This window comes from Mirounga angustirostris, unplaced genomic scaffold (genome assembly GCF_029215605.1).
Source record: "Mirounga angustirostris isolate CCGP_5_RB_7025 unplaced genomic scaffold, mMirAng1.0.hap1 SCAF_9, whole genome shotgun sequence".
In the NCBI taxonomy this organism is placed as follows: domain Eukaryota; kingdom Metazoa; phylum Chordata; class Mammalia; order Carnivora; family Phocidae; genus Mirounga; species Mirounga angustirostris.
The window spans coordinates 51963867-51980341 of record NW_026991717.1 but is presented as its reverse complement, the minus strand read 5'-3'; the positions used below and the strand labels follow the sequence as shown (position 1 = coordinate 51980341).

General features: G+C 54.1%; 1 protein-coding gene and 1 long non-coding RNA gene across 2 annotated transcripts in view; one reads left to right on the top strand and one right to left on the bottom strand.

The window, feature by feature from the left end:
* The window catches only part of ONECUT1 (one cut homeobox 1), a 36304-nt gene extending 29756 nt beyond the window's left edge, over positions 1 to 6548 (bottom strand). Inside the window, exon 1 of the mRNA XM_045901895.2 lies at positions 5293 to 6548. Coding sequence (XP_045757851.1) covers positions 5293 to 6397 — 1105 coding nt within the window. The 5' untranslated portion in view covers positions 6398 to 6548. The remainder of the gene's footprint in view (positions 1 to 5292) is intronic.
* Positions 1791 to 15472, top strand: LOC123862327 (uncharacterized). Its single transcript, XR_006795197.1, has 3 exons — positions 1791 to 1811; positions 2375 to 2527; positions 15327 to 15472. It is a non-coding gene; the product is annotated as an uncharacterized LOC123862327 (long non-coding RNA).
* Positions 15473 to 16475: the final 1003 nt, after the last annotated feature.

Genomic DNA, 16475 nt, shown 5'->3' with positions numbered 1-16475 from the left:
CCAGGCCTGTCAGCCTACACAGGCCCTTTCACCCACCCCACACGAGAGAAAACAAAGCCCTCCAAGCTCAAAGCCTCAGGGCTGCCTCCTGACTCCTGTCAGGTAGTTAGAAGGGGAAACAACAAAACAAAGGAACCACTAATCCACGCTCTCACTACTACATCCTCCAGCCCCAACCTCCTACTCCTACTACGCGAGACCCACCAGGATCACCTTCTTTACTCTGACCCTGCTTTCCTCAAATAAAAACATGCCAGCAAAACTATAATTTGGATAGAAAATCCAAACGCGCATCTTGTTGAGAGAGGTCAGAGTTGGGGTGTACTTTGGGGGGATGGCAATTTTGTCTCATCAGTGGGGTAATACCCAGACATTGTTGGGGACCAAGATAGATTCCTCCTCCACACCCATTTCCTATCAAAAAATAGTTGCTGTTTTGCAAATCACCAGTACAACGATGTTGTAAAAACAAAGCCACAGCAAGCATCCCTTTCCTCTTCACAGGGTGTTGAACCGAGAGCTTGTTTGGTGGCCAGCAGCAGCCCGCAGGGGGCGTGTGGAGCTATCTCAGCACACAGCCCATCAGGTTCCCCGGAGAAGGTGAGCCCCATGGAGGGCATCTGGGAGGGCAGGATGCCAGCTGCCTGCAGGGCACTAAGGATCAAAGCTTGAAGATGAAGAAAGATGCAGCCTGGGCTTTGAGTTACTTTGCTGCTACAACTGGTATTGTTGGCACAGTCTGTCCCAAGTGCCAGTTGCAAAATAGCTATGGCAGGGCCTGGGTCTCTAGTGACCACTACAGCCCTGGGGCCAGTGGGTTGCTCTGGCTGCCCTAATCACCCTTTGGGCATTTCTAAGGGGCCTGGCGTTTGGGGCTGCACCCACTGGTGGGACCATCAGAATGGGGTTACTTGTCTCAGGCATCCCTCCTCTGTGTGCGGACACTAGGGTCACCACACAATAACTACCAGGCCTCCTCAAGCCTCAGAAGCAGGTCTTCCTACCATTGTCAAATAGTCGGCTCCAATCTTCACCATATGCACACTTCTTAACACTAGGCATTCCTTCCTCCCTTCACTAGGGTTTGTGCTCCCTAGTGGGGACTGTAAGAAGGAACTATTGTCCCCAAACTCTCAAGGGGTCAGGCATGAGCTGAGAGAAAGGCCCATGAAGAGCATTTTGGTGACTGGAGTGAGAACTTTTCGCTTCCTGCTGTGCTGGTGTATGTGTGTTGGGGGGGGGGTCCCCAGCCCACTACCTGGGCACATGGCCACCATTCACCCTCAGAGGGTGGGGGTTCTTTGGGACTCCTCCTGACAACTGGCTGCACCCACCATTGCAAGTCGGGAGGAAGCCACTCTAAGCCTTTGGAGGAGGCACTCCTTCCCTTCCCCTCCACACCTTCCTCCCAGGCAGTCCCCCTGGCTCTGGGACTGTGAGGGAAAGGGGTTGGCCATGCCCCGCAGGCTCTTTGTTCAAACCGCAGCCGCTGGGAGTAGCTGCACTGTGTGAGAAGTGGGGCGAGAGGGAAGCAGTCCGCTTGGTGTCTTCTCTTGGGCCCAGGAACCCTTCCAGTTCCCGAGTCCCAGTCCTGGTTTTTCTCCTGGCCCAGGAGTCTGAGATTTGGGGAAGTGAGGTTCCCAAGGCCCAACACTGCACTCCTACTTCTTGTCTCACTTGGCCCAGGGAAGCGAGGGACAGTTGAAATGTCACCCACCAGGATAAATATTAACAAAAAGCAAATGGACTTGCGTGGAGGCCAGTTATCAATCAACCAGCCCGCAAGGCCACTTATGGCAAACACAACCCAGGTTGGTCCCTGCGAGACTTTCTCATGGCCACCTCCTGGGCCGAACATCCCCCCCACCACACCCCCCGGCTCTCCTTCAGGTCGTTCTGGGGCAAATTCTGGACAGAAAGGGGGCGCAGTCCCAGATGCCAGACACCAGGCAGTCTCCCAGGTGCTGTTTGGAGGTACCCTTCCTTCAGGTACCCCAGGGTCGGAGGGGCCCAGCACCCACCCCTGCCCAACCCGCTGGGCCTTGCCTCCTCGGTCCGCGGTGCTGTACCCTCTGGTGGGTGCGCGCTGCAGCCTCTTCAAACGCTGACCGCTCCCCTACTGTGGCCAAAGCCTTCTGAAATCTTTAATTGGAAACTAATCTCTTCAAGTCTTAATAGGTGCCCACTCAGAGGGGAGGCGCCCACCCACCTGTATAGTCCAGCCCGCCCACCCCACCTCGGATGAGATGTGGCTGGGAGCCTAGTTGCACTGTAATGGGGCAGCAGCAAGTATTATATTGAGGGAACATGTATTGATTTTTTAAAGGTAGTTAATTTGGTGAGAATTTCCTCCTGTTTCCCATCTTCCACCAAGCCGATGTAATTTTGTAAGGAGAAGGCGCGTCCCCAAACATGCTGCCAAGTGTGGAGGTTTTGACTCTCTGCAACAGGCTTCGTGGAACCTCGTGTACAGGGACGGGCGTGGAGAAGCCACTCTTCACCAATGAGCGAAGGAACCGCCCGAGGGGTAAGGACAAGGTTGAGGGGTCTTTAGTGTAACAGCGAGCCAAACTGCAAGGGGCACCCCTGTGCGTAGAGGCCGTTGGTGGGGAGGCGCAGGCAATGTCTCACAGCCTTGGCCAAAGTGCCCTGCAATGCGTTTGTTTAAATCTGTAATTGGGCCTACTAGAGATCATTTGGAGAGTCCAGAAAACGGCCTCGCTCCCCACCCCCGAATGAAAATGTTAAAGGGAAGGCTCATTGTTTTTTGGTGATTTTAAAATAGGTCGTGGTTCCTGCAGTGTAATGGGATTGCTCCACAAGTGCCCCCATCCCAGCCTTTCCCACCCCTTCAATTAAGTTAAAGAAAGGAAAATTAAATACTCGACGCTCCATCCGGGTCCTAGTACGCGATTCCACTTGGGATTGGGCGCCAAATTTTGTTCTGCCAGAGTCTCCGATTTTCCTTTTATTTTTTCCAAAGAAAAAGGCCACGTGCCTCGGGCGAGCTGGACTCATCTTAGGCTATTGGGTGCCAGAGTGTCCTGGGTCCGGTGAGCACTGGCTGGCATGGGGCCCACGCCTCCACCGGAGGGTCTCAGTACTAGTGCTCCCGCTTCAACAGCCCTGCGGTGGCGCCCACGTGTGTAGGTCAGAGCGCGCTCGCGCTGATCCGAGCGCAAGGCCAGGTTTCCAGGGCCGGGGGTCACCTCTGAACAGTACCTGTCAGCCTGATTTTCCAGGGGGCGACTGCGGGCAGTGGGGAAAGGCGGTCATTGAAGTCTCGAGCAAGCACCTTCACTAGGTGGGGGGTAACAAGCTTGGGGGGGGAGTCCCTTTTCATTTCCAACCCTTTCCTCCATTTCTCCCCACCCCACTGACAGGCCTATATGAGCACTGCCTGGGTACAAGCTGGACGTGAGCCTGACGTGGGCTTGTGAAAAGGCACTGACTACTTTGGGTGCCGCAGAGGCTGTGCAGTCAGGGAGAAGGGTATCTGTTTCTCCCACCCCTTCTAGAACCTGAGCTGCCCTCCAGTCTCAGTCAGCTTATGGGGGTGGGAGGCGATATGGTGGATGCACACAGGGCTAGGGAATGGATTCATGGGAGCCCCAGAGGGCACCTTGTCAACTTCCCCCTTTCCCTTCCTGTCCTCCTCTCTCCACCTCTCCTGACTTCCAGGCACAAGCTGCAGTAGCCTGCGTGGGGATTTTGCTTGGAACCAGGGAGCACAGGGCTGGGCTGGAAAACCTGGCAGGGCAGAGGCTCATGAACTGGGGCACGCGGGAGGGAGGCCAACAGTGCCCAGACCCAAAGAGTGCTTTGAGGTTGCTTCCGGCTCCCGCCGCAGGCTCACTGGCACGCCGGCACCTGCCTCCCTCTAGCTTCTCATTGGCCTGCATGAGGTGGGGGAGGGGGCTCTGGCCTCTCGCTTTGATTTTAGACTGTGAAACGGCTCAGTGCCCCCGGCTCTGAGCGGATTGACTGTCTCTCATTCTCCAGGGACGAATTAATGGAGAACGATCAGTTAATTAACAAACCCTCATTCCGGCTTTTACCTTTCTCCTCGGCCAGGACTCAGGCCAGGGCACCAGCCTGAGACTGGGGTGGGGGGAGTAGCACGGACCCTGGAGTCAATCAAGTCGGCAGGGTCTCATCAAACCGGGTCCGCCCTCGGCTGCCCTTGGCTCTACCTCCCCGTGTGTCCTCTGCCCTCAGGGGTCGCCAAATCAGCTTGAAATCTCTGGTGTGATTCAGACTGGGCTAAGCTGTCCCCTCGGCCAGCTTCCTGGAGCCTTCCTTGCACCTTGACTTAGAGAGGCTCAGAAGGCTAGGCGCTGTCTGTGCAGCGCCATGGAGACCTTCCAGCTCAACTCGGAAACACCCGGGCCTCCGGGTTTGGGGCCGGGAGACCTCTGCTCGCAGACTTGGGAGTCATGTCCACACTCCCAACCCCATGCATGGGGATACATTCGAAACCATGCAGAGGAATAAAACGAAATGTGCAGTCGTAAATGAGTCGGCAGCAAAGGCGGTCCCTGGGCTCAGCTGTAAGCGCCCTTGCTGCTCCCCCCGCCTTCACCCTTACCTCGGCACCATCTGCCTTCCTCTCCTTTCCACAGCCAGTTACCAGGGCAGAGTGCTTGCTAACTCTTAAACAGCTTCGGCGCCAAACACACACCTTCCCGCGGCTTCGGAACCTTTTACCGGAACTCTCAGAGTGTGCTCACCATCCCTCCCACCCCTGCCTCACGCCAATACAGTGAGAGCGGGGGCGGGGGTGGGGGTGGAGGGTCACCGCACCAAGTTCAGCCAAACGTGGGCGTGCGGCTCCGGCAGGCTCCAACCCAACGCCCGGGTATATGCCAGGGCTACTAGCTGACAGCATCTGCGGACAGTTCCACACACGCGTTGTCTCCCTCTTCCCAAACCCGGAGTGCCCAGCTGAGAAGCGACTCACAGACCGTGTCCGGCCAGGTGCAGGGGTTTCTCTTCACCTCCCGCCGTGACCGCTTCCAGCAGTCTCCGAGCACAAATGCGTCCCCGCACTAGCCCAGGCCGTACCGCTCAGCTCCCGGAGCCTACCACAGACCAATGCAGAGTCCTGGAGGAGGCGGTCTGCTCCCGGGAGCCCTCGCTGGCTCTTCCAGGCCCAGGGAACTACCCACCTCCCTTTGGGGAAAGGAGGATGGGATGATGCGTGCCCAGCTCTCTTCTTCCTTCCCTCCTTCGGTCTCTTTAACTTCCCCAATCCCTTATCTCCCCACGCGCCCAGCTCCTTGGCCCGCTCACCTGCTAAGCGGAGCGCAGACATCCGCTGGAACTCCGGCTCCTGCAGCCACTTCCACATCCTCCGGAAGGTCTCCCGGCCGGACTTGAGTTTGCTCCAGGGTTTGGGGTTGCGCAGCAGGTCCGAGAGGGTCCCTTGGGAGCGGCAGAGCACCCTCTGCGCGAAGATGGCCTGTGGGATGCTGTAGCGCTTGAGCTCGGTGGTGATACGCTGCGCCACCTCTTTGGTATTGATCTCTTCCATCTGCCCTGAATTACTTCCATTGCTGACCTGTGCGCCGGTCACCGAAGGGTTGGGCTCCCGGGCCGTGCCCAGGAGCTGCCCGTGGCCCTGGGCGTTCAGGTGGGCGTGGGGGTGGTGCGGAGGAAGGCCGTTGATGGGCACCATGCCTGCCGAGGTGGGCGTGAGGTGCTGCTCCCCGTGACGGCCGAGCATGGCCGGGTGGTGGGCTTCAAAGCCGTTCGGGGTGAGCATCTTGTCAGTGGGCATGGCGGCGCCCGGGTGGGCATAGTGAGGGAGCCCTTGCTGGGAGTTGTGGATGCCGCCGAGACCGGAGCTGGAGAGGGGCGAGAGGCTCTGGCCCATGCCGGCCACGTCCTTGTGGTAGGGGGCATAGAGGTTATTCATGGAGGCCAGCCCGCGCTCGTCCCGCATGAGCGTGAAGCTACCGCTCACATTGCCCGCCAGGCGCTGGTGGTGGTGCGGGTGGTGGTGGTGATGGTGGTGGTGGTGATGGTGAGGGAACTTGTCCGAGACGGTGGAGATGGGCGGCAGCGGCTGCAGAGGGGTTAAGGTGGTGTAGGTGGTGGGCATGCTCATACCTGGGGGAGTCTCGCAGGCCATGGTCATGGTGGGGTGCAGGGGGCCGGCCAGGCTGTGCTCGGGGGCCCGGTGGTGGTGGTGGTAATCGCCGCCGCCTCCACCGCCGTCCAGCAAGGACGCCATGCCCATGGAACGCGGGTGCGCGGGGGGCAGGTGGCTGCCACGGTGCGCCACGGAGCTTCGCGCGTGGGGACTGCCACCCAGGAGGTCGGCAGGAGCGGGCACCGGCTCATGGCTCACCCCGTGCAGCTCGCCGATCGCCTCCATGGTCAGCTGCGCGTTCATCGTGATCCGGGCGAGCGGGCGGCGGACACAACATCGATGAGGCCGGGCAGAGGCGGCGAAGGGCGCACGCAGTCCGGTCTTCACATCGGCTGCCGGCGACTGTTGCCTTCCTTCCTTCCTTCCTCTCACTGTGGGGCTCTGTCTCCCTCTCTGTGTGTCTCGCCTTCCCTCTTGCCCCCACCTTACCCTCTGCGTCCTAGGCTTTTTTTTAAATATTAATTTCCAAAAAGGATCCGTGCCGTTGGGCGAGCGTGGCGCCCCCAGCCCGCCCGCCCCTGGCCCCTTCTCGCCCCTTTCCTTCTTAGAATTCTGAGGCCCCCAGCTCCCCTGACGCAGTCCGTGCGTCTTCCGCGGCTGCTGTTTGCCCGCGCCGCTGGCCAGCTCCAGCCATGGCTCGGTTACTGTTGCAGACTCTGGCCGCGGTTCCGCCGCAGCCGCCGCCGCTGCCGCCGCCGCCGCCGCCGCCGCCGCGGCCCGCCCTCACGCCCGCCGGGCTCAGCGCGCAAGCGCGCGGCTCGGCCCCGCCCCCTGAGCCCCAGCGCGCGCGGCCCGTGACGTCCCGGTACAAATGATGAAGGGGGGGCCCCCGCGCTTTAACTGCGGCGCCGGGTGGCCCTGGAGCGGCGCGCACGTGCGAAGGCCTGGCGTGGAGCGCAACCTGGGGCAGCCAACGCAACCCCAGGAGACTTACGCCCCTCTCGGCTCTCAGGCTGGGGTGGGCGCTCACCCAGCAGCACTTGCCGGGCTCCCATCCCGGGTGGTGCGCCAAGATGGAAAGTCCTCACCTTTCTCTCCAGTTGCTGCCTCTTGGTGTAGCTTGCCCGGGGAGCCTCAGCCTGTGTCGTAACTCCTTCCACCCTGGCCTACCGAGCTTTATTTCCCAGAGGGCTTCTGGGAGCCCGCGCTCTCCCCATCCTCAGGTGCTTGGCAGTTTTGGAGGGAGGAGAAGCAAATAAATGCCTTGGTCAGCTTGGTGACTGTTGACCCTCTGCCCACCCTTCCTCTTCCACGGGCCGGAGAGGGGAACGCTCGTGCCAAGAATTCTGGCCCCGGCCATACCTCGTTGTCCCCCGCCGCCTGGGTCCTTCTTCAGCTCAGCTGATAATAAGGCGGCGTGCTGCTCCGCGAATGACAGTGTGTGTGTGTGTGTGTGTGTGTGTGTGCGCGCGCGCGCGTGTTGGGGGTGGGGAGTGCCCTGGTGGGTTCCCACGTTAACTTCTGTGTGCTGGTAGGGCTGCCGAGGCTTGGGCTGTTCCTGCGGTTCCTCTATGACCCTCCTGGTAAAGCACCCAGAGGCCGCTGCTTGCGGGAAGGACTGACGCCGGCAGAGTGGACCAGGCGCGCCGGTCTCCGCTTGGCCCGTAGGGACGCCCTCTTCCCGGCGTCCCCGCGAGAAGCCTCCAGATTTGAAAATCAATTCAGCTTCGGGCATAATTGTCCGCTTCCCACAATCACGCTCCAATCTGGAATCGAACCTGGTCCTGGGCTTGGTGGGGACGCGTGGGGAGGCCCCCAGTGTGGGACGTACACCCGGCCACCACATGCCGAGGCTTTCTTTCATTTACAAAAGAAAGAAAAAAAAAATCCGTAACAAAAGGCAGAGCCGTGTCTGCTTAGGTGCTTTCATCCCTCAGAGAAAGGACAGATGTGCCCATTGTCCAGCCCTTGGCAGTTACGACCGGGTCAGCGCCGAGCCTCAGCCCCGGGCGAACAGTGGTCACAATGGGGGACAGCCTCTCCGAGCCTGGGTTTCTGGGTCTAGATGTGGAACAAAGTGTGTGTAGCCTTCGCTGGGCCAAACTTAGACTGTATGTTCCTTTCCTGGGGCACTCACTGAATCAGAGCCCACCAACAGTGTCTCTGCTGAAAATGTTCTTAGACCCTAGGAGAGGCCAGGGCTGGGGTGGTGGGAGTATTGGTGGCTGAGTCCCCTAGGCAAACACTTGGGCCAGCCAATCCTTGGGGGAAATTTCCTACCAGCTAAGGCACGAGCAGGCTCATTTCTTTATCCAGTTCCCTGGCACAACCAGGGCAACATCATGATCCAACTAGGTCAAGGCCAGTGGGTACAGTCCAACCTGACTTCCTTGAAAGTGGCCACGTCCTGGGATTGGTTAATCTGGCTGGCTTCATCAGCAGAGGCACTCCTGTCTTGTCCAAATAATGCCCATGGAGGCCCAGGAAATGGGAATCCATCTTGGTAGACTTAGTGTCTACCTGCACAGTGAATATTTAGGAATTTAAAGCCCCCAGAGAAGAAAAAATTGGGGGAGGGAAACACACTGACATAAAGGAGCTCAGAAAACAGAATTACTCTATTTAAACTTATATCTACAACTAACTATTCATACACCTAGCCACAAAAGCATAGAACGTATTTTCTGCCTAGTGGATCACAATATCTTGGTGGGAAGCTGCATCTTTGGTTCCTTATTGTTTCTGTTCTCTTTTCCTACAACACAGAGCATGTAGCTCTCATATAAGACCGAACAATGGGTTTCAGTAGCAGGCTACCTTTGAGCTAAACTGTTGTGTCTCTCCCCCCACCCCCCAGTTTAATCACCTCTGAAAGGATTGATTTGCCCTTATGACAACTCCCTTCGCAAAAGACAGTTTGTTAAAAAGAAAGAAATAAATACCACTAAGTGCACAAATTGTTCATGGTTTTCTCTTTGTGTCAGTTATTAGGGACTTGATCCTGGAAACCCTTCTTCATGTATGGTTCCCCGGCTGGGCCCCTGGAGCCTACCTGAAGAGGGCTGAGTTCAGGTGAGCTCAACACTGCCCCCACAAACCCCATGAAAAGGGGTCTGGTTCAGTGTTGGTCCCTAAAGGAGAAGCCAAAGGAAAGATCTATGTTGAGTTAATGTGTGTGCAGGACTTGCTTTGGTTTGCAAATCTCCCTAATCTTTCTTGGCTTTTCATGCCTTTCATTACCATTGTTTACCTGTAGTTGACTGAACTGCAGTGATTTTTAAAGAAACATTGTATTTTTATTTGACCTTTTGGAAAATTTTCCTATTACTAAGGATGTGTGATGAGTGGGAAGGATGGCCTGGTTAAAAGTGAATATACATGTGTGTACATGTGTGGGAGGGACACTAGATGGATTGCCAACTGCTGGAGGGCTGGGATAGCTTTTCATCATTTTGTTCCTCTCTTCCTTTCCCCCTTCCAGTGCCAGCACAATGCCTGCATTATGGGAAATGAAAGAATTAGAGACCAAGCAGGAGTCCCTTAAAACTGCTTGTTTGGTTAGTGTATGCAATCACAGGATGCTGTTCAATTTTTTATACCAGCCAAGAAGTTTTAGGGGAGGGCTTACTATCAGTTGGTTAGATTTTGAGTAGCTGCAGGAAAATTAAAGAAAGAAAAATAGGCTCAATCCTTCCTCTACTGAGTTGGTCCAGCTTGCCAGGCAACTCCACCATACTTAGAAAAGCGACTGAAAATAAGGCCATTTTTCCAAATGCTGGCCACACAAGATTCTCTCAGAACCTTCCATCAGTTTCAGAGTTCCTGCCTTAGTTCTTTTTGTGGGTAATAGAGATGTAACATATCTATTTTCAGGACCAGTTTTCAGGACCATTCCAAAGAAATGTTTCTAGCCCCCCTGAGCCATCAAATGTTTACTTCCCATTTGTTGACCGCACAAACAGCAAACCTGGTGTCGGGGCAGATTCCCCCATCCATGGCTCTAGGGGGAGGCTGACTCCTTGGCCAGAGTCTCAGAATGGAACTTACCAGAATTTCTGATGCCTGTAGCAAGTCTAGAATTAAACTCGTGGTGAGGAACCATTTCTTTGGTGTCTGGCAACGGTACGGAACTTGGTAACTGTGCCATGAAGGATTTGATCCTGGGTGCTTCCTCCAGGCTTCTCCTGTCCTTCTTCACACCTCTGCAGAAATTTTATTCAGAAAATTGCTGTTAGCTTAGAATAGAACACCAAAAAAATTCAAAGTGACCTGGTGATTCACTATTGAAAATAATTTTTTAAAAAAATTATTGGCTTCTCCTACTCTCTTGAGGCCAAGGAAGTGGTAACCAATTATTCTACCCCTCTTCGGTAATCTTTGATCTTCTATTTAGCATATAGTTTGTATTCCTCTGTTAGGTTAACTTTTTTCCCCTTTTTAAGGGAAAAAAGGAAGCTTAACAACCTAAATTATGGTTTTTGCCCATGACATAAGTATGTATGTGTATGAAAATATATATAACTCTCTACTTATGTACTCTGTTTCATTTCTTACCCACCCCCTCTAAATCCCAAAGAGAAGATGTACTGGTAAAGGGTGCCAACCCCTCCTGACTCTGGGTTCTAGAAGATTCGAAGATTGCGTTCTGGAAGATTGCGTTCTGGGAGATTCGAGAGGCAGCGGTCTCACGACGTCAGACCCGTCCTGGAGCATCTCTGATTACTTCCTCTCCTGGGCCATTTTATAAAATAGAGGCGACTTCTCTTGGGCTTAAATCCATTCCACTTTGGCGAGGGCTTTTTAAGGCCTCAGGCGGAGAGCGCTGAAGGGAGATGATCTGTCCTGAGGCCGGGGGGGCCACGGGAAGGGTCCAAAGCTTCCGGGTGATGCTCTGGCCAGAGGACCCGGCGCTGGACGCAGTCAGCTCTATTCCTGGAGAGTTGGCCCTCTCTCACCAACCCTTCAGTAGATTTTCTTTCTTAGTCTTATCTCTATACGGTTGAAGTATATTACAAAGGAGACCTATAATGGCTGCAGGGGGGCGACGAATTTTTTCAGTTTTGGGCGATGGTTAAGGCTCCTCTTCCAGTGTAACCCATCTGGGGCTCTGTTCTGGATTGGCCACCCGCGCGGGGGTAGAAGGTACCAGGGCTGGGGGCTAGGGAGGACAGGGGCAAGGGAGAAGGGTCTCTTATGGTGCAAGTCAAAGCGACCTGAAGTGAGTAAAACTCGGAGCAAGGGGGGCAGGTGGAGGGCAAAGTCGTCTCATGACTGTCTCCGGGTGCACCATCCTCCAGCCCTGAAGAACAGAAGGGCGGAAGTCGCGGGTCTCGGCCCAGCCTCTAACCTGAGGCGGGCGAGGCTTGGACCAGCCACCCCCTACCCCGTGTAGATTGCGGGTTCTGCGGTCGGGCACACAGCCCACTTGGTGGGCTTCTCTGCAGCCTCGTAGGATAACGTCCACCCGGGCCCGAGAACAGCTGCACTTGGGAAGGAAAACTCTTTAAACAAATCATTTTGGTGTCTAATCAATTAGTGTTTGCGCAGTCAAGTACCATAGATTTAACAGAATAATCGTTACTGTCCTTGTCTTTATTTGACCCGCAGACACCTAGAAGATTTAAAAATGAAATGCCGGTGTTCCGGGCTCCCCACCCTTTGCCTGCATTTCTCTCCATGGTCTGCTTTGCCCCCGCTGGGTCCTTTGTTTTCTCCAGGCTGAGTCTCCTCTTTTCCTCCCTTCCTTCGTCTGTCCTTTCCCCTCATACTTTCCACTCCTCTGTCTTTTCTTGCCCATCTGGCCCTGTCCGCCTTGCTGGTCTTGGCAAGTGACTAGCACGGGAACCCATCCTCAGAGTATGGGACCCCTTGTGCTCTGGGCGAGCCTTTGGCCCGCTCACCATCTCAGAATTATGAAGTCTCAGGCGCCCAGAAATCTTTGCCTTGGGACTTCGCCCTCTAACCCTGAAGCTCACTTTCTCCTCTCCCCTTGAACCATCCAAAGCCCTAGGGTTCCTGTGCATGCCCTTTAGCTTCACTGGAGTTCAGCAAAGACCTTCACCTGGGCGGTGGGGCGTGCGTGCGTCGCAGGGTCTTGCCACATAAATGTGGCGACCCAGGGCCCAGGAGGGGCGTTGAGAAGAAGAGCTGAGAACACAGCCTTGGCCCCCAACTCACGAAAGCGGGGCAAGGCGGCGTCCTCGAGGACGCCTGTGAGGGGTGGCGTCGGTATGGATTGGTGTGGGGTGTGTGTGTGTGTGTGATGTGTCGTCTCTCTGAGGTGTGCTTCTCTGAGCTGGGTGGGCGCTCAAGGTCCAAGGGTCCAGGTTGGGAAGGTCTGCAGGTGCTTGTCAACAGCTGCTCCCATGTCTCCCTCTCCACCTCGTCTGTCTTTTTTCAGGCCTAACCTGTGTGTGTGCATGTATTTGTGCAGGCACTCGGGCTGTGCGCCCCGCCCGACCTCAGCATACCAGCGCTGGGATGTGGGAGCCCCTAGCCCTGGGTCAAGACCCGAGAGTGTTGTACCGAGGGTTACATGCCAAGACACCTGGAGGCGGGGCTAGGAGGCTGTAGGGAAGATAGGAGGGGGAGGTGAGGAATTTTGGGGGAACCGGGTGGCCAAGAACACCTCCACCTCTCATTTTCTCTAATCATCATTTCACCCAGCAGATAGGTCAAGCCTGACGCACCTGGGTAGTGGGTTGGTTAAATATAAGGCTGTAATTCTAAAAGGGGGAGAATAGTGAGCTGGAGGTAAAGCAGCTTCCTTCTCCCCACACTGCCAGCCCCTGGGGGCTCCAGCTGCCCCAACCTAGGCCTTGGTGGTCTTGAGGTCCCTGCAACTGCCTCTCGAGTCTCTGGCACTCACCTGAGAAATTTTGCTCTCAACAATAGATGATTATAATGTACTTGACTAATGCCTGTATTTTCCTGTTTAACATACATTAATCCAAGTAACAAAAAAAAAATCAATATTGCTAACAATATTGCAAACAAATCCTAGTCTCTCTCACACAAAAACTGTGTCCGATTTTCAGTCATTTCTACCCACTTGTATTTTGTTGTTTCTCCTTACCTACTGTAGTTCCTGGCTAACCTGGAATCCAGTCCTGGATTTCAATAGCTTTTCTCTAGAAATCCTGATTTATTATTATTATCATTATTATTATCATTATCATCATCATCATCATTTTACATTGGGGGAGAACCAGGAACCCTCCAAATCCCAGCCTCCTCCCTTCCATAGGCTCTTTGAGGACTCTGAGTTTACCTAAAACTCTGTCCCTACCGGCACCAGCAAATACCCAAAGTCGCTGCTCAATACTTTGGATTTTGTTGTTTACCTTCCCTAACAAAACTCCCCTATATGGCAGCCCCCAACTCCTTGGAGAACTAGAGTCCATACATGACTCTCCAGGCCAATCTGCCCCCACCGCTGACACCCACTGCTCATCGCAGCCGGCGGTTTTTGTTGGGAGATTTTTATGATTCTTATTATGATTATTTAAAAAAAATCGGTGTTTTCCACCTGGAAGGAACAAACTGGAGGGGCTAGCTAATGAAGGAACTTAGGTTTGCAAAACACTGTAAATAATTTAGTATTGTATTTCAAGGAAAAAAAATAGCTTTCTTAAATCATCCCCGCAATATAAATTGCAGACTTACAGTATGGTCCTGGTAAGTCTAAATTTTTAAAGGAGCAATATTCAAAGAGACATAGATGTCTGTATTAATTATTTATTCGCCAGTGCCTTCCTTCGTTTCTAACTTATTATTAATTAGGCGCCTCTAGTCTTTCGCAGAGCGCTCCACCGAGCCGGTTGCAGCTTTAAATATGAATTAAAAGCAAATCCAAGCTACTGTAATGCGAAAATTATTCCGTGTCTTGCATGGCAGAGATGAATAGCTGCGTGGATCAATACCGTGAAACTCGGCTCTGAACGACAGGGTTATTGATAGCGTATATTAATGATGTTAATGATGGAAAAAGGAAAACAACGGCCCACACGACTTAGAAACTTTTTAGCCGCTGAAACCCCGCAATAAAAATGGGAAGGGGGCAGGAATCGGGCTTAAGTGTAATAAGAAAATTATTTATGAAACCGGATAAATGACTTCAGAGTCTTGATGCATTTGAACCTAACGCTCTGGCTCCTGGCGGCCCCGGCTCCAGCTGGGGAGACCGCGAAAACCCCAAGCCGCGGGGAGCTGAGGGTGGGGGGCGCTCCGCGGGCCTCTGTAGCCTCCGGTTTGCCGCCCACCTTCCCCCACCCCCGCGGGGAGAGCTCTCTGGGGCGCTGGTTGCTGGCGCTTTTGGAAGTTAGTGGAATGGAGCCGGAGCGAGGCTGATCTCTGCTTTCCAGAGGACAATGAAGCGGTCGTTGGGGCCCCGCAGCCAAGACTTTGGCCCGATTTCTTCACTGGTCCTCTTGGCACCCGCTCCCGGAGAGGAGTCAAACACTTCGGGCTTGCGGAGGCTCACAAGTCTGACTCCGCACTGCCTCCAGTACATCTGGCTAAGGCTCTCCGGATCCCCAAAATGCAAACGGGGGCTCATGTCTGAGAGGGGAGTAGGTTGGATGAAGAGAAACTGCTCCAAACAGGGCAGGAAAACTGGGAATGACGCCCGTTCTCCTCCTCCGTGCCTCAGCAGATTCTTTACCAGGCACGGGTTGTAACTGGGCCTTGGCATTCAGCGCCGGGCAAGCGCGGGATCCTGGAGGCTCGGTTTCATACGCGTTGGGAGAGGAGCGAGCGCTCTGGTTTGGGCCTCATCCACGAGCAATTCGGCCTAGGCGCCGCCCCACCCCCCACCCCGCTGGTCCCAAATATCGACCCACTTTCCCTTTCTCCCCAGCCGAGGGCCAGGGACCCGGGAGCGAAAGGTTAAATACTGACCCTGGAGGACGGCGGGAAAGGTCAAAGCCCGAGGGTCATTCGCAGGCCCGAGGTTCCATCCCCCTGTGAGGGGCATAGGGCCGCCAGGTTTCCTCCCACTGGCTGGGTCTGAGGCCTTTGGAAGCGGAGGCGGGGAGGGGGCGGGGGTGGGGTGTGGGGAGGAGAGGACGACCCCTCCCCGCAGATTATAAGGGCCTCCTTATAGCGGAAAATGCTAGGGTAGTGGGTGGGTCCCCCCTGACATCGCGGTCCTGAGGTTAGTCTTTTGGATTGGAGTAGGAAGTTGGGGGGCTTTTAATTTATGCTTGGGACTGTCATTTGTTCTCCATTTCAGGAGGGAGTAGGAGCCGCCTGGAGCTGAGTATGTGTTCCAGGTCAATTATAGTTTCCCTCTGAAGGATGGGGTAATTTTGTATTTTTTTCTTTGTTACATCTTCTAAATTTTGTTTTTCCTTCCTTCCTGTCCTTTTTCACTTCTCCATTTCCTTTCGTTTATTTCTTTCTTTCCCCTCTTCCTTCTTCTGTTCTTTCCTCTCCACCTCTCCTTTTTAATCTTCTCCTCCCTTCCTTTTCTTTTTTCTTCCCTCTCCACTTCTTACTGTTTCTTCTTTGCAGCTTTCTTCCCTCATTTCCTTCCTCCTCCTCCTTCCATAGTTAGGTGGAGGCCTGGCCCACCTCTCTGCACCTCAAGACTTTCCAACGAAAGGTGCCAACTCCATTCTGCACTGACATCAAATAATCTTGTTTTTGAAAAAGGAAAAAGGCAAGTGAGCTCCAGAATTCAGAGGGAGCACTCTCTAGGCCCTTTTGCTGTAACTGGTATCCCCTGACACTTTTGGCTGAGCCTTTGCAGTGGCCCATGTCCAGCCAGCTCTGGTGGCACCTCTTTCCCAGGCTTGGAATTTCACAAACAGGGAGAGTGTGTTCCCCTTGCTACCGCTCCTCACAGTGCCATCTGGGCCCCTGACATTAGCAAGAATCTTGGGTTTTTATTTTTATTTATGTGACTTTATTTTGAAAAAAATTAAACAAAGTGAATCTCGGAGGCCAAAACTCCTAAAAGCACCAGCTGAGAGCCTTAAATCTATCCTAGGGCTCTGGGGGTAGCCCAGTTGAAACCATTATCTAGATAATTAGACAAAAACCAAACTTCCTGCCATCCAGGAAGAGGTGCTTCTCAGATATCCGGCTTCAAAGTCCACAATCAACTGCATGTTTCAGATAATCTCCGGGGTTCGGGTAGATTCAGCGTTATACCCGCACAATCTACCAGCGAGCGGCCATTCCTTGGAAAGGAAACAAAACAGACACTGCACAAAATCACTTGATTCTGGAAAAAAAATCAATATCGAAATTAGGTTTATTGTCTGCTTATATGATTAAAAATGACAAAGTGTTGCCTTTTATTTTCATAAAAAGACAGAGGGCTGAACAAAATAATTTACTATGGAGTTCTGCTCGTTTCATTTGCCTGGCAAAATCT